The following is a 22,573-nucleotide window of genomic DNA, read 5'->3' as shown; positions in this document are numbered from 1 at the left end:
CGCCTCATCTTCTAATAAGTCCCCTCCTTGTTTCCTTGTCGGCCTTTGTGCCACCTTCCATGTCTCTCTCCAGGTAAATGTAGTAAGATACCACCAGCCTGTGACTTTCTGCCTCTTTTTGTACCTATTTGCTAAGACATGTGCCTCAGACAACAACAGCTAATCACTTTGTAAAAGCAGACTGTGAAGCAGACTTGTTTCGTTTGCTTTCCTCATCATTTTATACTCAGCATTTGGACCGAGTTTTTGCATCAGTATCATGTAGGATCACATACTTACGTGAGTTTGTTTCTGTTTGCATTTGTTCCTCTGAGGTCTATCTCTGCATCTGTGAAAGCACTGAAAACACAGCGAAACTTGATTTACCCTGCTGTGCCGTTTTTGAAATTTAAAACGCTTTGTTTCTTTTTTTCATTTTGCATTAACCGTCAGGTCAGCATCTAATTGGTCCCAGATTCAATCTGCGCCATAACAGTGAGCCCCAAATGCACAGCCAGAGCCAAAGAGGACTATCCTTAGCAATGAGAAGAACAATGAGGCCTGCAACAGATGTCATGGACCCCACAGAGCTGTGATCTCAACATTGTTACACAAGTCTGGGATTAAATGAAAAGACAGAAGCAATTGAGACTATATTTACAGAACTGCCCAAAGTTCACCACAATGCTTAATCTTTCTGTCTGTCTATCTATCTTTATTGGGACTGGGTAGCTATGTCCAAACTTTTGACTCCTACACCATAAGCAAAGGTAATATATTCACAGGGTATCATATAATATATACTTCCAAACTATGAGTGTTTATTTTATGCTGTGTTTGAGCTTCTAACTGTTTGCTTAGTATAAATAGCTTGATGCCAGCAGGAATGATGTAAGGCCTTGTTGCTCTCAGACATCTATATCTAATGGCTTGCCCGTGGCTGCTTCCTTGCAAATGCTCCACCATTAAAACACTTTAAGGGTGAAAGAAAGAGCAATCCATACCTAGAGGAAATGTGAATTATAGAAGGTCTTGAGTCACAGGTTGGAAAAGAAGCTCGGGTATTTTGACTGGCTGTAGGAAGGATCTCCCGCAACTGACCTTGCAATATTTATTGAGAGCCTCTGACTGCTGTCAACAGTGAAGACTCAGAGCTGCTGAATGCACAATGAAAGAGAAAGTTTCTTCTCCAGTTTGTTTTTCATAGCTTTGTTCTTCTATCTCATGCAATGAAAATATCCCAAAGAGATAAACTGATGGTGGCTGAGTAGGTTGCTCAAACAGCAGTGGGAATGTTGTAACACATGACAAATGTGGTTACAGATAAACATCAGTTTACCTGTTCTCAGCACGTTTTGGCCTTGGATCGGTTCCCATGGCCGTTCATTACCGTTGAACTTGTTTGTTGGGTTTTTTTTCCCAGTATCAGGTCAGACTGTCAGCAAATAAGGGGGGAAGCGTTGAGATCTTTTTCCCACAGTTGTCAGTTGTAGCTGATAGAAATCATTCATTATTGAGATGATGCCTCAGCAGTGAAAGTATAAAGCATGTAAAATCATACTGAATTATAAGGACAGCTATTATTGTTTGAAATAAATTTGTGCATAAAGGGTTAATTAAAAAATACAACTAATATTCCCTTAAACTACAGATAAACTGACGTTGGGAAAGTCCAAGTGACCATGCAGTCACCTGCCCCAGTTCTTATAGAACCAGCCAGGTAATTTGCAAATAAATGTGTTTTTTAAGAGCACATCCTGCATTTTAAGGACCTTGCTGCTGCTTTGTGTTAACAGGAAAGGGCTGTTTGAGAACATCGACTTGGCTGTCCAGATGACCCTTGTCTCTGTAACCCACAGACCCCTCCTCCTTCCGCCCACAGCACACAGCTATGCTTGCTCATCATTGATCAGGCTTTGTGTGTTTGTTTTTGTTTGAATATGAGCTAATGCTCCTGCAAGGTTTTGGTCCTTCTCTCTCCTATGCATGAACACTCTCTCCTCAGGGTGTTCTTTTTGCAACTAAGGGCATTAGCTGCAGAGGGGGACCTGCAGTTTGTGGGAAAATACCTAAAGAGGGGAAGTGTTTGAGCTAAGATATGTGCCCTTGATTCATCCTGTGCATTGCCAGCCGCCGGTGCACCCGCTGCTGCCAAGCAGTTCCTGCTAAGCATCGGTATTCTCCTGCCCCCCACTGTGATAAAATCAATTTTCCTGGAGAGAACTATACTTCTCATTCACTCAGCTAAGCCTACTGCCTACTACTGCCCAAAAAATAAAAAATCCTGGCCCAATCCCTCAACTCACGGCTACACTGATAGCAAAACGTAAGATGAATAATTGTATGTTAATCAATAATGTGTATTGTTTGAGAATTGATGGGATGTCAAGCCTTAGACCTCCGATTAAAAGGAGTTTAAATAATGAGCGGACAAGTGCATTCGAACTGCAGTGCTTCAAATTACTGTTTTAAATCACATCATGGGCTCAATTTACTGTTGTTTGTTGGTTGGAGCAGCGCAGCACACCGGCACAGAATCCAGGTCCCGCAGCAAACTGTGCGGCAAACAGCAGTTTCATTGTAATACCATTTAATTGCAGCCTCTTAAAACAATGCTGGCAAAACTGACTATTCAACTCTAAAGAAAAGCCGTCTTACTCAACACAGCTCTGCTTTTTACGTCTCATGCAGGAACTCAACAATTATGTCCTCCTTATGCAATAATGAACTACATTCTAATTTATATATAAATAATTATATATTCTCATTTGGAGTTGGGGCTTTCTCTTGCTTTACTGAATGATATCTTAAAAAACATTTGCATAATTTCTATCCAGTTGCTCCTCTGCTCAAGAAGAGGAGCAGCTGTCTTGTGTTTTACAATTTCTTACCAATTAGCTGAAGAACAAAGCGGGTTGGGACTTTATGGGAGGGGGCTCTAAACAGTATATATAAAAAAAATAAATAAATGTTTGTTTGTTTTTTTTACACAAAAGAATGTAAACTTATTCTAAGCATCCTCTAAAATAAACCCGATTATAATACGACAGTAAACATGAGCTCTTTAGAAAGGAAATATTCCGTTTCTGATGCTTAGTCTTTTCACTGCTTTCCAAAGTGTGAAAAGGCACGACCACCTGACAAGTCACAAGATATTATGATATAAACATTTGGTTCAGTCAGAGTGGAGACTCTCTCATTTGTGCAGTTCACGTATTTAGTTAACCTGATTGGCTGAGGAAAAAAGCAAGGAGGGTGGGGGATCAGCTGGGCCGGATAGCAGTAGGAGAGAAGATTAAAAACAAAATAATGCACACACACTTATGTGCACACAAACACACACTGTGAGCTCCCTCAGGTGAACAGGTGCAGTCGTGGTCTGTCACAGATGCTCTGCTCAATTCATCAGCTGCCACTCCTCCTGTCCACCTTGGGTGAGCTGGGGGATATTCAGCACAGCGCAACCTCAGTACTCACACACATTATCTCAGATCATCTCCAGCCTCAAAGGCTTCTTTAGTAGCTCACCGAGCTGTCTAATGACTACCCAGGTGTGCATCATGGTGAGATGGTTCGTCACCACTGTTATCTGTTTGGAGCTTTTACCTCCTTTTCTAACTTAGGTACCATTTTACCTTTTCATGGGTTTGCCCAGTGTTCAACTATACTTCTGTTGTTTTTTAGCATTAGCCAGTGAGTACAGCTCTCTTATGGCTCATCCCTCCCTCCTTGGGAACCACAGCATGTGACAGCAGGACATTAATCACAGGGCTGGGTAATAAAGCGAGGAGGGATGGGCATGTAAGGGCCACGGGGGGGGGGGCAGGCGTCAGGAGGGAGAAAAGACTGTTTAGGGAAATCACGCCATGCTTTATGACGCACACAGATACACAAGAGCACTTTTTCACTTAGAGGTTTCAATGCACACACTTCACACACACCAGACAGGGTAAACTTTCACCCTGCAAAAGCAAGACTGAAAGAAAACAGCTCATAATTTCAGTAAATGTGACCAGCTGCTTGCTGGTTTTGGTCAGCGCTGGGCCTTTCCCCCCACTTACACTTGATGTCATGTGGTCTACCCTTCCATTTACAAATTGTTAATTTTCGAAACAACTTATTCTGGATAGAAAAAAGGTAATTAACTTTGGACTGTTAAATGATTGTTTATTCCATCTTGACATAATTTCCTGATTTCTTTGTGTTTTTTTCTTGCCAATCTGTTACGGCGTGCTGCTCATCAAGAATTGTTAGAAGGTTTTGGTTTTTTTCATGTTGGTAAATCCACCAAAAACACACAACAAAGACTGAGTGCTTTAAGCCCTCGAGATTGGCTCAATCAACCGAGAGCAGATGAGTTGTAAATCTCCTTTGTGAAATGTGTTGTTGTTTTTTGTTTTGTTTATTGGTGACTGGCTAGATGAACCCTAACATTCGCTATCATGCTTTCAGACACATACAAGTGGAGCCTTTTTATATGTAGTTTCACTCTAGTATAGAGGCCATTCTTAGCTGTGTCCTTGCTATCCTCTCATGGTAAAACATTGTGCAGACGTTGTTTTAGATGCTCTGCTTTTAAAAAGAAATTGACACTGAAATGATTTATTCAGCTTGATTATAATTTATTCTGCAAGATCTGCTTCCTTTTAAAGATGTTGGGACTAAGTACTTAGTAAGTAATACTTCATTTATTGTCACTGAACTATCTCACGCTGGGTTTTTTTTTTACAAGGCACAGCAATATTTAATGTTGACAACTACAGCAAACCATGATTATTTACTTAGGCTCACTCTTTTTTGCGGTGAAGCAAATTTAGATTACTTTCTGAATTGGTTAAGATTCCTTTGACACTTTGTGTTTTTTCACTAGTGCTCAAAGATTTCCTACCGCTACTTTAATATCGGTTTCATGTGCTTTTAGCATTAAAGATAACAGGCAGCTGAAGAGCCGTCCTATCTCAGGCATTGTTACCCAGTCTTGAAAATCTGCCCTAAAGCAAGGCAATTAACCCTGCCAGAGGTAGTAAGATAGCTCGTGCTGATCGCATTTAAGAACGCATCCAGAAGTGCTCAAGAGTCTGTGGAGTTTAATTAAGCCTTTTTGTTGACACTGGAGGTGTAATACTAGATTTCAATCAGAGATTCCGGTCAAGTGTCTTCAAAGCTGCAATGATAGAAGCATCAGCTGTTCTTGAGTCTCGATCCCTCAATTCTATCGAAGTTTCCGTGACATTCTTCTTAAAGGAGAGGCCTCTTCTTGCCTCTTCTTGTGTGTCTGATCTCTGAGAAGTTTTGATAACTGCCATTGCTTTAAGGTGTGGTGTAATTTTCAAAGCTTGTCTGTAAAGTTAAAAGACAATTTTTTCTAGCCATATAATATTACTGCCAAATATTTCACCTTTCATGATGAGTGAAAACTGAACGAAGAAAATTCTTTGTGTATATTATAGCTATCATGAGATTTCAGCTTTACAGAATTTCAGCTCAAGAATAGATGTAAAAATCACAAAGTTGATTGGGCAGCAAAAAGAGGACCTACAGTGATGGACCGAACCTAGCATTTGGCTATTTTAATATTGTTTTTTTGCTAAATAGATATTTGGTTTTTAGTGTTGAATATTGCTTTTAAAAAATCTTGAAATATTTACCATCCTGGTTTGCCTGGTTGATGTCCCTCTAACTCAACAATGAACAGTGAACATCACGCTTCAGTTGGCTCACTGTTGCCAACTTAGCAGCTTAGTCTTTTCAGGCTGCTTTTTTAAAATAAAAATAAAAAAAATGTAAAAAACGCCCTGTGACAAATGTAGCGAAACACCTCTCTGCTGCTACTCTGTACGGTCACTGGCAGAGAGGAATGAGCAGCACGTATGAGCTTGTTGCACATGCACGGTGTTGTTTTTATGGTTTGTTACTGACACAGCAGCTGCACTCTGTGTGAGTAAAGAGAATAAGAAATGACCAGAAGACTCCCCTCACCAAAACTTTTAATATGAGTTTTTTTAAACACAAAATCCAGAAACACTCAAACAAAGAAGTCAAGATGATCATGGGATTCTTTTCATCAATGATTTGCTATGTATTAAAGATAATTGTGCCGATTATTAGTCTGATTTAACATTGTACTGCACCGGATCATTGGCCGAGAGGTGAATCAAATTATGACAAATGATTGCACGTTTTAGTTGATCTATTAACTTAATTTATCTTGGACTATACGCAGTGGTGAGGGAAACTGAAAAGGGGAGAGATAGAGCATCCGTCTGGTAGCCAAATCATCTTAGGCAAATGTGTCCTTGGTGAAGGCCTCTGCTGCCCAGCCCAGAGAGATGGTAGAGCCACAGCGAAGAAACAGAGAGGGAGATGAATGTCACCCCTGCTCTCATATGTCATATTGTTAGCCATAGATATGAGGAGAATGCCTCAAGGTTGTACGTGCAGCAGAGACATGAATAATCAATCTGAGGTTTCCTCCAACTAAATAGAAGAAAATATGTCTGCATGGATTATTTATTCTTTAATATGCACAGGTTGCCTTTGAGAGCAGTTGATTGTTTGCGTATGAAATTCGTGCAAGCTGGGTGGTAATTGTCAGCTGGTACAGTAGGCATGGTTAGACATCGTCTCTGTACTTTGAGCCTGAGTGATGGCTCGCAGTAATAGTGAGTTCAGGTTGGAAATTGTAGTCGGGTTTCTATTTTTTATGTGCAGCCTTTTGACTTGATCATCGATCTTTGCGGTTTGACGTATTGTGCATGTTTTCTTGCTTTAAATCTCAAACCACTTTTGCACACACATACACAGATGCCTCTCTGTGTGCAGATGCATTACCTCGCCCCGACACCATTTAAATGTTGTCCGTTTCATATTGGTCTTGCCTGTGCTTTCCAGCTCACCTTATTTCCTCTTCAGATGACTGCCTCGACATGGGAAATGTCAGGCTCTCCGAGCCAAGGCAGTTTGGCTTCTTCAGACAAGTGTTAAGCTCATCTCTACAGCTTAGGAGGGCAGTCTCTCAGGAATCTAGGCTGCTGACCTGCAACACAGCAAAGACAGCCAAGCCCAGTGCACTCAAGCACATCCACTCTGCCTTCTCATTCGCATCAAAGAAAGATTGTGTTAGCCCTAAGTTTGTGGTCTTTAAAGCAGCACTCTCACCGTTCTGTAGAGGTTCGTGCATTACATAATGGAATTGATGGGGTAGCTTTACAGCTTCTAACAGTAATGTTGTCCTCTCATATTTAGTTGAGCATAGTAGTGGAAATGCACCGCCCTGAATAGCCTCATTCTAACTCCATTAAAAGTTGCCTTAAAAACAAGGTGGAAGAAAACAGCTCGAAGCTTCCTGTTAGAAAAATCCCCCAAAATTACACCTTCAGATTTTTCTTTCCAACCACAACCAGCTTGTTCAAGCTTGTTACAGGTGACTGATTTAAAATGCGCTTTGATTGCACATGTGGATGACAAGTTTTAAAAGTCATCACTAGGATTCAGCAGGAGAGGTGAAAGAAGTGACAACAAGCTGTAATGACCATGGTAAAGACATACGGATGCGACAATGTTTTTGTTGTTGGAGTCCTGAGGTCCGTTTCACGTAGCAGGTTTAGTGAAAACTCTGAGTAGGTTAACCCTGAAATGAGGGAAACCCTGAGTTTTCCGTTTCACAAAGGGAGGTAACTCAACCCCGAGAAAGAGGGGTAACTCTAGCCTGTTTCACAAAGAGAGGTAACTTAACCTCTCGGTCAGTTACCGTAGTAACAGACTCTCTGAACCTAACCTGGTCGGGACCAGGTTTTATTCAAGAAACCTCGAGTTTCTTTCTGTCTCCGCCCTCTTTCAGCCACACACACCATTTGATTTCCTCATTCATTCAGTCAGCAGAGCGAGTTTTTCTACTTCTATAAGTCCTTTAGGCACTGTAAGAGGCGACTTTTTTCACGAACATGGCATGTCCTTTTGACAACGATCCCGTGGATGAAGGTGCAGCATTATTGTGCGGAGAAATAAATATTCGTCGGAGATGGTTATCAGACCGCGCATAGATTTTTGCATTTACAGACAATTATCTTTTTGAGCGGCACTATCAGAATGTGTTGGGACAAAAGAAAAAAAAGACATAAAAGACAAATAAATATTTGTATGAATATGCTTAAAAAAGACATATATAGGCCTATTATATTTTATAAAGGCGGTCGTGTCTTGGGGGTGGACTCCCTCAGCCACTGCCCTCCCGTCAGAGGTGGCGGTGCTGGGCAGCACCGGTTTTACGGGCATCTGCCTTCTTTCTGTTGGCTCAGTAGAAGTCTGTGTTAGTTTAAATAGGCTTAATTATTTAACAGAACATGATATAGATGATGACTCTAAATTGTCCTTCGGAGTGACTGTGAGTGTGTATGGTTGTTTGTCTCGTTTGTCTCTATGTGGCTCTGTGATGGACTGGCGGTCTGTCCAGGGTGTACCCCGCCTCTTGCCCATTGACCGCTGGGATAGGCTCCAGCCCCCCCGCGACCCGACTGACGGATTCAGCGGTATAGATAATGGATGGATGGATGATATAGATGAGAAGACATAGTTTATGTGTGTGAAAACAGCATTATGTTGGGAATAAAATAACTGCACAGTCAAATAGCCACTTAATATTTATTTTACAGTGTAAAACATGATCAAAATGAGCCTCCATGCCGAGGTCTCACCTGTTTGAACAATGTTTTTTATATTTCATCTTAAACTGCTGCCAAGTGCGCTTCTCCCCCGCGAGATTGCACCTAAATTAAATAAATGAATGGGCTACCATTCAAGCAGTTTCCCTGTAATATTATTGTGATTGCAGAAGGCTACATTTAAACTTACACTTTTGCTGCTGCAGCGGTGTTGCACTTATTTCTAAAAACGTATTGAAACTCGCCGTATGAGCGCATTAAGATTTCCAATTCGAGGTTGGTGAAAAACGTAGCCCCTCCTCTTTCCCGTTGCCAAGGTGACTCGTCGAATCGGGGCTCCATTGATGCTGGCTTTTTAAAGTTGTGGTGCATGCGCTAAACTCAAGGTGAACCTACTCAGAGTTGATTAACCTCACTCAAATCAGCGTTTCTGGAACCGAAAACTCAGAGTTTTCTATCTCAGAGTAGATCAACTCAGAGATCAGGAATAGACTCAGAGTTGGTTGAACCTGCTTTGTGAAACGGACCCCTGATCTACCAACAGGTAACGGACTGAGTCAACAGAAATAAAATCTCTGTGACTGGAACTACTTTTTTACTATCATATTTTGCATTGCTACAAGAAATTTGAAATGTGGTGCAGTCATTGCTTTAATATCTTCTCAGTCAAAGTTTGTTGTAATCGTCTTTTATTTGTATTCACTGTTCAACAAGTCCTCCAGTCAAAACAACCAAACCCGACTTCATGGTTGGGTTTAGCCAAGAAAATGACTTGCTTAGGGGTTTGAAATCAAAACTTCTTGGTTCGAACAAAAGGACGTCACAGCTAAAAGATATTGTTTGTACTCAAAAAGCTTTTGATTTTGAAGCCTGTTTCTCACTTTACATGCAGCTGCACTGATGACCACTAGAGGTCACGTATTCTTATAATGTAATTTTTCATATTTTAATTAACCAGGTGAACCCCATTGAGATCGAAATCTCATTTTCAAGGGGGACCTGGGCAGTAATCTGCAGGACATATCAACCTGGTTACAAAAATTCAAATTAATACATACATATACACAGAGATAAAACAGTATAAAACAATTTAAAAACAATGACACTGTTTAAAAGAATCTCGTTGCCTGTTTTTTAGAATCGCTCGAAATAAATCGAGTGAAATCCATTCAGTCATCTTGATTTCAGACTGTAGCTGATTCCAGACAGTGGGAGCCATCACACTGAAAGCTTGCTTCCCTTTCTCAGTTCGGAAGCGTGGAACATGCAAACGAAAGATGTTATTGGAACGTAAAGAATGGGAATTAACAGATCTAGTTAAAAGAGAGTGTAAGTATGCTGGTGCCAAGCCAAGCAGAGATTTATAAATCAGGATCAACAAATGATTGTTTCTCCGTACACTTAGAGGAGGCCATTCAGCTTTAGCATACAAATCACAATGATGTGTGAGACGTCTACAACCGGTTACAAATCTTAAAGCACAATGATAAACAGTATTTAATGATTGAAGACATTTGGTCGAAGCATTCATATATAAAACATCGCCGTAGTCCAGGAGCGGCAGAAATGTTGCAGCTACCAATTTACTTCTAGCTTTAAGAGAAAAACAGGACCCATTTCGGTAATAAAACCCAATCTTCATCTTCAGTGTACGACACAAATTTGCTATATGACTTTTAAAAGAAAGCTCTTTATCTAAAATAAAGCCAAGATATTTATAATTACTGACAAACTCAATTTGTGTTCCTGCTGTAGTGGTGAGCAATGGGGGAACATCTGTTATTTTTTTAGAATGTGAAAAAAACATTGCTTTTGTTTTTTCCACATTCAGGACCAACTTCAGCGTTTGTAAGCGGGTTTGAACTACATTAAATGCAGACTGCAAATACTGAATTGCCTGTGCCAGTGATGTAGCATAGCAGTAAATTACCATGTCGTCGGCATAAAAATGATAAAAAGCATTTGACAGATTTTCACACAAGTTATTTATATAAATAGAGAATAAAAGTGGCCCAAGAACTGAGCCCTGTGGGACACCATTTAAAATCGTACAAATAGAAGAATTGAAGCCGCCCAGTTGAACTTTCTGGGTTCTATTTGACAGGTAATCAGCAACCCACATGATAGCTTGATGTGAGAGCCCGATTTTGTGTAAAATATCAATTAAAAGCGTGTGATTTACTGTGTCAAATGCCTTTGATTAATCAATAAATAGAGCGACGCAATGCTTTTTGTTATCAAGAGCCTGAATTAAGTCATTTATAACCTTTAAAGTGGCAGTAACAGTACTATGTTTTTTCCAAAATCCAGATTGTGCAGTTTGTAAAACACAATTGCAATCTAAAAAAGTCTTTAATTGATCTGCAACTAATTTCTCAAGAATTTTAGCAAGGATACACAGTTTAGAAATTGGTCTGTAATTGTTTGCCTGTGATGATTCTCCACCTTTAAAGGATAAGATCGGTTTTTTTACATTGGGCCCTTGATTTCACATTATAACATGATGTTCTACTCACCCCTGCTTGTTGTTGAACATTTGGAGCTGTTCCGAAGATATTCGCGAGGCGTCTGGCTGCTCTCTTGAGATATTCGGCCATGAAACGGTTTCCTATGGGCAAGCTTATACAGGCACAAACTATGCTGTTTATAATTTATTAATTACTCTACACTAGCACTGATAACGTGGAGGTGCGTCGCTTACTTAAAAAAATCCGGGTTGTTGTAATTTTGATTTTTTTGTCGTAAAGTGGGTGTTACTGACGTCCTCATCGTGCTACTGCCACAGACAGCCCACAGACCTGCTGCCTATTTATTCATTCGGCTAAAATTCAAAATTAGTAACCCGGATTTTTTTAAGTAAGCGACGCACCTCCACGTTATCAGTGCTAGTGTAGAGTAATTAATAAATTATAAACAGCATAGTTTGTGCCTGTATAAGCTTGCCCATAGGAAACCGTTTCATGGCCGAATATCTCAAGAGAGCAGCCAGACGCCTCGCGAATATCTTCGGAACAGCTCCAAATGTTCAACAACAAGCAGGGGTGAGTAGAACATCATGTTATAATGTGAAATCAAGGGCCCAATGTCAAAAAACCGGTCTTATCCTTTAAATAGAGGCACAACAAATGCTGATTTCCAGACATTAGGGATTTTATTTGAGTTTAGACTTAAATTATAAATATGAGACAATGGCTCCGCTATAAATTCAGCAGCTAATTTTAGAAAAAAAGGATCCAGATTGTCTGGCCCTGCTGATTTCTTTATGTCTAAATTTTTCAATTCTCTGAGAACCTCGGCTGCACAAATAGGGGAAAAATCGAAAGTGGTGACGTTACAATGATTTTTCAAAAACTGTTCATCAGTATTTATATTCACACCAGATGAATTTAAATCATCGAATAGAGAACCAACAGAGATAAAATGATCATTAAAATAATTTAAAATTGCTAATTTATCAGACACCATTTTACTTTTGTCCCAAACAAAATTTGGAAAATCACTCTGAGGCGCTTGTTCAGTAGCCAATTTCACTGTTTTCCAAAATTTCTTTGGATCATTTAAATTTTTTGTCATTTCTGCAAGAAAATAGTTTGACTTTGCTTTCTTAATTAATGATGTACACCTATTCCGCAATTTCCTGAAACAGAGCCAGCTCTCCTCAGTATTGTATTTCCTTGCTGTAGCCCAAGCTGCATTTCTTTGTTTAAGGAGTGCCCCAATATCTGGGGAAAACCATGGATTATTTTGTCCCTTCACCCTGATTTTACGTATGGGAGCATGTTTATTTATTAGTCTTAAAAACTCTTCATAGAAATACTGCCAGGCAAGGTCAACATTGTCAAAAAGAGAGATTCTATTCCAGTTAAAAAATTGCAAGTCATGAACAAAAGCTTGATCATTTAAGCGTTTTAAATCTCTTATGGTTAAGATACGTGGTTTAGGTTTAGGTAACTTGAGATTTCTAACTGTGCCTACAGCACAATGATCACTAAGGTCATTTGCAAAAACTCCTATTCCTGTATATTTATTCGGAGCATTTGTCATAATTAAATCAAGAAGTGATGAATTTTGAGGGCATTTGTTGTTAAGTCGGGTGGGATAATTTATTAACTGGGTAATATTTAAAGAGTCACAGACAGTTTTTAGGCTATCTGAGGATGCTTTCAACCAGTCTAGATTTAAATCTCCTAACAACACAAATTCATTTTTGTTTAGGTCAATTAAATATTTGGACAAATTTGGCAGTGCATCACTGACAGCAGAAGGTGGTCGATAAGACCCTATAACTGTGATATGCTGGTCCTTAGCAAATTCAATTTTCAAGGCTAGTAATTCGAATTGTTTAGGAATGGATACAGACGATATAAGTGTAACATGGAAGTTATTCCTTACATAGATGGCAACACCACCACCTTTCCCAACTCGATCACAACGAAAAATATTATAACCTTCCAAGGAAATATTTTTATTTGTAATGGAATTTTTTAGCCATGTTTCAGACAAGACTAAAACATCCGTATTAGTAGTCTCAATCCAGATTTTAACCAGGTCTATCTTAGGGAATAAACTGCGAGTGTTAATATGTATTATACCAAGACCTGTTCTGGTTTTGAATTCCTCTGGTGTGTTAATGTTGTTTGTAATTGGACCTGGGTTCGGTTGTACATTACCTGATATTAAAAGTAAAAGTAGAATAAGTCTTTTCCCTTTACCATTTGTATTTGATCCTAATCCAATTTTCCTTGCCTGAGCAAGATGTGAGAGAGATGATTCATTTAACACAAAACAGCTCCTTAGGACAGACAAGCACATTAAACAAACTAAATTTTCAATTGGTTTTTGGTTAAAATAGCGCCAGTAAATAATAAAATCTGAAAGGGTGCAAATTGTCTCGTTGAGGGTCACAGATCTGGAGCAATTCCCAAAGGAGTAAGCCAAGTTGTTGCATGAGCCCTCAGAAGACCCCGGTACACTTTCAAAGGTGCAAACACCCAAGAACAATATCAGAGCGAGTCTCATTGTACTTATCTGACCATGAGTCATGTCCTCTTTTCACTTTTCTTGGAGTTCAGGAAAGTCGTGACAACGTAGCAAGCTAGGATGGTGTCCAGCAGGCAAAGATGATAGTTAGCATACAGAGCCAATGTCCAACAGGCAAAATGGCAGCTTGTAATGGAAAGTCAGCAGTGGCCTGTAGGCACAGACGGTGGCTAGAAGGCAGAAGTGGAGGCTCGCAAGCAGAGATGGAGGTCAATAGGCAAAGATAATAGCTAGCAGGCGGCGACGATAGCTGTGCAGATGAAGCTGGGGTTTCCGCCGTGGATCAAGTCGTCGTTGTAATTAAAGATCATTATTGCCTGCATGAGCATATGTACCATAGGTTTGTTTTTTGGGGAGGGGAGTCTCCACTGTCAGATCTATTGATGAGGATGAGAAGAAAGAAACCAGTGTCAGTGCTTTCATTTTTATAGTCACAACAGTTAAAATCATGTCTTTATGTGTATCCTCTCTTGATTTCGTTCTACCCATCCTGAGCAGAAAAGATCCATTTATCGGGCAACAAATACTTTTCTTTTTTCTCTTTCTTTTTTTTTGCCCCACATTTTTTTCTCCTCATTTTCAAGAGTGCTAAATAAGCTTCTTTTTTTTTTGTTATTAGGATTTTTTTAACCAAGTTCTGGAACCATTTGACACAGGCATGAATACTCCCATAATCAGCCAGTGTGCATCCCTCTGAATGGAGATGAAAGAAGAGAACACAGGCTCTCACACACATGTGCACAGCGCACACACGACAACAACAAGGCGTGCACAAATAAATAGGCACAAACACACGGGAAAGAAGCACAAGCCATTTGGCATTGCCTCTCTATCTGGGGAGGGCTTCAAAGCCCACTGACATGAATTTATGATAACGGCACTATGCCTTTGCCAAACCTCAACCGTTGTTGTTTTTCTCTCGCTCCCTCCCCATCTTTCTGTATGCTCTGCCATCCCCTTGATCTGGGCTCTGAAAAATGCAAGCAGGTGTCCCCCAGTCCCCTTGGTAAGCTGTGTACATGTGTGTGTGCACATGTGCATAATTTTGTACGTGTGTTAAGAATAGGACATCCTCAGCAGGCTGTTCCTTTTTCACATTATTTTTAAGGCTTTGCTTCTTTCCTAACTTAAAGCTCCAACTCCTTATACACTTCAGTTCAGCTTTATAATAGAAATATGATTCAATTACCCTCTCACTGTGTACCTTTACTCTATTTTATGCGCACAACTGACGTGAGTAACCCTTTCCTCCATCCACCCCCTCCCTCTTTTTCTTTTGCAGATGAGGACTGTCTGAATTGTACAGACGAGTGCAGAGTACTGGGTCATTCTGATCGCTGCTGGATGCCTCAGTTCACTGCCGGTGGAAACCAGGCGGAGGGCATTGACTACCGCAACAATATGTTTGTGCCAGCCGGGATGGAGACTGTGCCTGACACAGAGACCTATGAAACTGTCAACCCCAATGGCAAGAAAACATTCTGTACCTTTGGCAAAGAAAGGCGTGACCACACCATCCTGGTTGCCAACGTCAAGCCCTACTTGAAAGCGAAACGTGCCCTCAGCCCACTACTCCAAGAGGTACCCTCAGCTTCTAGCAGCCCTACCAAGGGCTGCTCCACTATGTCTCCCTGCTCCTCGGTCAAAAGCCCAGCTGATGGGGCAGAGGGCATACCTCCCCCTGCTTCCTGCTCTGGTCACTACGGACCTCCTAATGGTCAATACCTGTCACCAACCAAACAAACCAGAGACCAGGGGATCTACCCGTCCTTGTCCTCCTCAGACCCCGTGGCAAAGGTGCTTGCAGAAGCTCGCTCCAGGATCAGTCAGGAGGCAGCAGGTGAAATGGAGTGTGTCCTGGAGCAGGTGGAGCCTGACGCAAACCACGATGGAATGGACGCTGACCAGGTGGTGAGGGATATCGACAAACTTTTGAAGGACTGCAGAGGAAGTGAGGCGACTGGCACACTCAGAAAGTGACACAGAAGGGCTGGAACAAAAAGAAATTGGAAGGTAGAGACAGGAATGGGATGCTATTCCAAAAACTCTCATGACAAAACTGTTACCAAAACAATTTGAAAAGGTTAAATGGCTCTTATGACTGGGGCTCTTTTCACTGTATCTGTTGTAGAAAAGTACATACACTGGACAGACAAACATTTATTTTGTCAGACACGTGGCACCAGTTTTGATGTTTAGACTCCTACCAACAAACAGGAACTGACGTCTGACTTCTTCTGAATTTATAAACTTTTCTTTTCTTTCTTTTTTTTTTTTTTATTCCTAAGCAAACTGCAGAGGCTTATCCCTCTGACACCTTGCAAGCTCTTATCTAAGTGCCCACCAGCTCATATATGTGTTCATGGTCTCTCGTGAAATCCTGCATTCTTAAACGTGTGTAGGTGGATTTTTTTGTTGTGTGTGATGGACATTGAAATTGAACAAAAAAAGGACTATTTATGGTCAGACACGACAATCGATGCAGAAACAGAGAAAAACGCTCATCTGTGTGGGCCAGTGAAAGGCCAAAATAGACAATACAAGCTTATCTTTTTTGAATTTAATATACTGTAGGTGTTCTGCGTGTGACAGACCGGACTTGTATCAGAAGAGATTGGTTAATCATGGTGGTGTTTGCAGGGGATTGTAATGGACCTTGAGTTGGAGCTGCTTTAGTGCTCCACTGAAGGAGAATTATTACCAGTGTAACCATGTTTCACCTGTCATATGTAGCTACGTGTGTACGCTGTGTCTGTCTCACACCTCTATTTAAATGTTCATGTTGCCGAGCAGTGCAGTTGCACGCACCAACTTCACACATGTGCGCTACACTTTGCGGATACATATGCTGACACACTCACATGCACTGATGCCCCACCACACACAAACACACACAAGAATGCTTACACACAATTAATCCATCTGTGGAATTGTCTTTATACATGTACATCATCAGCTTTTAGTCCCTTGTGTACAGTGAATTATCATGTGTGTGACTATGCCTTAAGGCAATCACGGCAAGTTGTATAAAAAGGGACATTTTTCCTCAACTGTGAAAAAATTATATCTATATAATTATATAGATGACTGTATGTATGAATCCATGTATAGTGTCCAAATATTAACAGAATATTTATACATTTTGTAAGAAAAAAAAGAAATGAGGAATCTCAACAAAGAGTGTCCTGGAGTTAAGGTCCAGTGCGGGGTACAAACTCAAAGAACTGCAAAGGACACTGCCATTGTTTTGAAGACAAATATCCAAAAATATGAATAAACAAGAAAATGTCCCTTCACATTATCACTATACATAATATCATTATATGTGTATATGTATCCAATTTAGATGTGTTTACATGAAAAAACTGACATATTTTTATTGATTTTACTGCAATTTCTGTGCATTTGAGCCAAATTGTTATGTGTACAAAAGCTATATTGTGTATTTTATTAAATTAATATATTGTTGTGTTGCAATATACATGGGCTTATATTGTATTTGGCAAAAGTTGCCTTAGTAGCTGTCGAACTCTGTGAGTTTGCTTTAGTTTGGGTTTTTGTTGGTGTTTTCTTTTTTTCATCTCTTCTCTGCATCTTTGCAGGCTGGCTTCAGTGCTTTTGAGATGTCGCCTCTTTTTACCCTGAGATCCAGCTGGATCAAATACAATAACTGTTGAAAGCTTAATGAGCCAGCTGATCTGGAATACAATTCAAACCAATAACAAAAAGCAACAACCACAAGTTAGAAATATTTTTACTGAGCAGATTTTTACAGGGCAGCTATTTTCTTTAACAATAACTAGTCTGAGTATTTTCTGTTCATTATGTTTTTACTTCCTTTCCAAAAACAAAAAAAAAAAGAAGAAAAGAATGAAAGAAACCTGCCATATGGAAAGCGGAGTGGTTTCCTTGGTGATCGTAAACTGCCTTACTGTCTCTGCAGAGAGCTTGTTGTATCTGTGGAGCTTTGTGACTGCTTATAAAGCCCTGGTCCACCAGAATGTGCATTTTCTATAAAGGACCAAAAGAGGTTCTTTCTACGCAGTCTGTGTTGTTTATGTATATACTCCTTCTCAATACATGTTAGAATTCTCATACTTTGCAGAGAGACTTGGCATCAGAAATTCTATCCATTGGATTTGATGTCTTCGCTGTTTAGGTACATGGTTTATATAACCAAGTGTCTTCACATCCAGGCTTTCTTAAGAAAAAATATACAGACATTTATTTTTGAAAATTTTGGCACATTTCGGCCACTCTGAAATAATAGCAGGAGGTGATTTTTCTAATAAACAATAGAATACGCAGAACAGTAGGCTACTAGACTAGATGTGTTTTGGAAAATGTGACCACAATCACCAAATGTATGTAACACGCAGCCATAAGAGGGAACAGTGACTTATCGTCCATGCGGCTGCCACACAGGGCTGAACCGGCACGTGTTATCACATCCGTTCCTGCAGACATTCTGTTCTTTCCTCCGTTTTCTGGTTGAGGTGCATGTTTGAACATTTTCCTGTCAATCTTTCATTCTGTCTTCTGCCTTCTTTTTTATAGTTTGCTGTTCATTTGCTTGTTTTTCTCATCTTCGACTGTTTGCTTCCTCGCCTGTGAGGGGCAAAGTAACTGTTGCCTTTTCTCCTCTCTTTCTTCTGAAAAGTATTTGGTTTAGGTTTACCCTCGCTCTTTTCCTAAGAGATGACAGAGGCTGTTTTTAGAGGTGGCTTGGAGGTTTTGATGAAGCAGGAAAATATTTATGGTTCTTTTTGAATGAGATTTCCTTTTCTTTTTTTCCCCATTATGTCTCAAATATCTACATGAATCAAGCAAACCTCACATTCACATCACACACAACAGTACAAACAGTTGAAATATGCTGCTCGAAGTGCACTGCAGCTTTGATCCTAACAGGAATGTCGTTGCACACACTCACTAAAACACCAAGGCACTTCAGCAGCACACTGCCTTCCATTGAAATTCATAACCCCTGAAAATAAAAGCTGAAAGAGAGGGCAAAACACTACCGAGACAAATGTGAGTCTTCCACACTTGTCTTCATGGTTTATTTTCTTTTTATTTCATTTTGCTCAGTCTTCATGCTACAACAGGCATGTTCCACATTGGTGTGAGTGTGTGTGGTTGCGTGTGTGTGTGTGTGTGTGTGTGTGTGCTCGATTCCCTCTCATGCCCTCATTGTTTTACAAAACAATTATTTTATTCCTCAGTTTATTTTTCCCATATATTTAAATCCAACTCACATTAAACCTCTATTGCTGTGGTCTTTCCTTTATTTTGCCATTAATTACCAAAAAAAAAGTGCAGAGGTTATCCCAGGATTTAGTCATTTTACTCCAAGCCCGGCTGCCGCAAACGGTCACTGTCACAATTCAAAGTCCTGTCCCCTCTAATGGTGTTCCCTGGGCCAGGCCACCGTCTGCACACTCACAAACTGAGGGTAAGGAAATGAGCTGGGTCCAGTGGAAAGAAGGAATTCTCTAAAGCCATGGCCCCTTTCTCAGGCTATTTGCTGTTTAATAGAGCAGACGTTGCTGTTGAGGCCAACACATAGTTTTGGCCTCAGAAGTTTAGAGATGGAGCATTATGTGAGGCCTCTCGTTACTGTCTAATTATACGCTGGCATCATACGCCGTTGGCACTGCATTACTCCAGCCTAGAGTGGGATATTTTTGCCCACTTGAGACTGTTGGTTTTACCAAGTGATTAGAAAAGGGCCTTGTTGAATGTGGCTAACCACCTCTGGTCTATTACTCACACTGATGCAAGTGCACACAGACTCAGAAAGTCACTGCTTCACACACACATAGAAACAATATGCCCTTTTGGTTAGTTAAAAGAAGCACCCTGTGTTTGTCAGTGTTGTCCCCTCATCCCCAGGCCCACACTGATAGCATAGGGCTCCACGCTACAATGGGCAGCTGGTGAAAAGACCAGAGACATTCATTTGTATGGATTATTTCAACTGCTATTGTCTAAAGGCTGTGTTCATTGTGATCTATCTGAAAAAAAAAATAAAAAGATCAAATAAAAAAGCAATTACTAATAATGTTTGCTGTTGTCCTTGTATGAGTTGGTTGAGGGATGGTTAGTCATGGTTCTGATTTAATTTCGCTCCTCCCAAAAGATAACCATACACACTTGATACTTCTGTTCCCTCAAGCATCCACGCGACCAATTTTTCCTTGTCAAATAGGATTGCATTGTTTACTTTCCGAGTGCCAGCTAACTTTCGCAAAAGATAAAAATGAATTGCAAAATATTTTCAGTAGCAATTAAATGCACATGTGCAAGCACATCCAGCCTGAGTATGCACACACACACACACACACACTCAGTTGCTTTGGGCTTATGATTCTCCATTCATCACATTAGTTCAGATTTTCGCCACACAAGATTACTGCTCATGCTTTTTTTTTTTTTTCCCTAATTGCTTAGAGGCAAATAAATTGGCGCTTGAAATTATCTGTACTAATGCTTCTGAGATAAGATTTTGCTTTGTACCCTTTAGCTATATTTGCATTCAAAGGCCAATTTGAAGTCTTCTCAACACTCGCCTCTGGTTAGAGTGATAGACTATATGCTTCCCATTTGCTCACTTAAATCTGGTTTACTTGAATCTTAATTTATGCCTGTTAGACGGTAGATGCTTGGGAGCGGAACACACTAGAAGTGTGACCTTCCTTGAATTGGTTAGTTTCCCCAAGACGAAAAACAGACCAGCTTTAGCTTTGACTGGTGCTTTAAGTACGGGTGCTATTGAATGGGTTTTTAATGTCTTTTTTAGTGTTTCCCAACACAAAATGACAGACAGTGGAAGCTAATGATACATTTTTCTGAAGAAACTATTCCATCATGTCTGCCTAATTGCAGAAGTACATCTGGTTGTTTCCCATTGTGACTCCACGCATCAATCTCCTGTCTACATATTAAAGTTAGTAATTACAAAGACTGCAGTCCTGCTAAATATTTACAGAATCATCACATCCTGACACTTTCCTCAACCTAAAGGTGGCAAATTGAAATGATTTAAACAATTTTTAAAAAAACATCACTGATTATGACTTTTATTTCAATACATATCACATTAGTTATGGAATAATTGCAAAATGTACTGAAACTAACTGCTACGGTCAACTTAATGCTTTATGTGTACAAATATTCAGTGCAAAACAACTCATTTATTCATGGAATTATTCATCATTTGAAGAGAGCTAAATCAGATGAATTTTCATTTTGAACCCAGATAGAATGTTTTTTCTCCCCACATTGGATTTACGGAGCATTGGTATGCACCAGGGCTTTTTCTGTTTGAATATGACTAGTTGCCTGGAGGCAGATATTAATTAGATAGACAGCAGACGCGGCCTTACATTAAAACACCTCTTCTAGGACTAAAGCCAGTTCATGCCGGCCTGTCTCATTCAGCCAAATGGTCCGAGATTTCTTTAAACCCACAGCATACCTTCAAGCAAATAACAGTCCATCTCCTTGTTCGTGTCAAATACCTTCAATCAAGTTCTCTACAGATTGCACCACATGTTACTGAAACTGCAAGAATGTGTGAAATATAGATGATGTGGTGGACTGCATGCTAGGTAGCAGCAAAAGGTGAAATACAACCAACGTGTTAAGACATAAATTTTTACTGTGTATTTCTTACAACACATTCATTTTCAGAGCATGTATCCCACCAATACATGAAACAGAAATTGCTGTAATTATGATAACATCATGTGCACTGTACATGTTTATTAACGAGGCACAAAACTTTATGCTTTAAGTTTTGGCGTACAAACAACTAAATAAGTTTACCCCTCATTTAGTTGTTTAGATTCAGCAAAGCTGAGGTGAAGTCTGCCACTGAACAGTAGATCAGAAAAACATATTTCTGCCTTTTAATCAAGGTCCTTGATCCAAATAGCTGCACTGATGGGATTTAATCAAGTACTGTTCTGCATTGAGCTGGCAAAAAGGGCAAATGGGAGAGATCTTTTCAACATGAAGAAAAGAAGGTATTCATCATACTCTAATGTTAAAGGACAAGGATCCTCCTTTCATTTGTGATAATGTTCAGGAAGGTACAGCAAATTAGAATACGTGCTGTATGACTGTAACAGCAAGTATGAGTGTGTGTGTGTGTGTGTGTGGTTGCATGAAAGAGACATGAGAGCTACTGGAAATTTCAATGTAAGTCTTGCAACCCAACCTTTTTATGTTCCTATATAACTAAATTGCTTTCCCTATAGGCTCAGCCAAGCAGATAAATGAGCTGCGTTGAAGTCAACTATCAGTGGTTGGTTGGGTTGGATGGCAGGTGTACAGAGCGCAGGACAGGCTGGAGTTAGCATGCAAAGAATGTGGTTGGTTATGACAAGACTGTGCTTTTAATTCATTGTAAATAAATGCTAGATGTATCAAGTCATTGTGGAGTTTTCTGTATCAAATTGTTCCTTAACATTGTGCTTTAAATGCCTAAATATAACCATAAAAAGTTAGTTTGATAATGCTGTAGTTTGTCCTGCTAGATATTTTTTCTGCAAGATCAGATATTTTTTGGATGAATGGTTTTAAACCTAAATAGACTTTTTTGATTTAGTTCTATAGGAACATAATTTTTTCAACAACAACAGGGATGCACAAAAAAATAAAGTATTTTCTGGTGATTTTTCCATCCAACCGTCCATTTTCTATAACGCTTATTCTAATTCAGGGGCGTGTTGGTGCTGGAGTCTATCCCAGCTGCCATCGGGCGAGAGGCAGAGTACACCCTGGACAGATCGCCAGTCCGTCACAGGGCCACACAGAGACAAATGGCCATGCACGCTCACACTCACTCATAAGGTCCATTTGGAATCATCAATCAACCTAAAATGCAT

At 40.0% G+C, this 22,573-nt stretch overlaps 1 protein-coding gene across 2 annotated transcripts in view; it reads left to right on the top strand.

Moving 5' to 3' along the window:
- The window catches only part of pcdh17 (protocadherin 17), a 63,418-nt gene extending 44,505 nt beyond the window's left edge, over positions 1 to 18,913 (top strand). For both annotated transcript variants that reach the window (XM_075447689.1, XM_075447619.1), the window contains exon 5: positions 14,962 to 18,913. In XM_075447689.1, the coding sequence (XP_075303804.1) occupies positions 14,962 to 15,659 (698 nt within the window). In that variant the 3' untranslated portion in view covers positions 15,660 to 18,913. The remainder of the gene's footprint in view (positions 1 to 14,961) is intronic.
- The last annotated feature ends 3,660 nt before the right edge of the window (positions 18,914 to 22,573 follow it).

The sequence above is a fragment of the Odontesthes bonariensis genome, chromosome 1 (assembly GCF_027942865.1).
Source record: "Odontesthes bonariensis isolate fOdoBon6 chromosome 1, fOdoBon6.hap1, whole genome shotgun sequence".
Taxonomy (NCBI): domain Eukaryota; kingdom Metazoa; phylum Chordata; class Actinopteri; order Atheriniformes; family Atherinopsidae; genus Odontesthes; species Odontesthes bonariensis.
The sequence above is the reverse complement of the archived record's forward strand: the minus strand, read 5'-3'. Positions and strand labels throughout refer to the sequence as shown.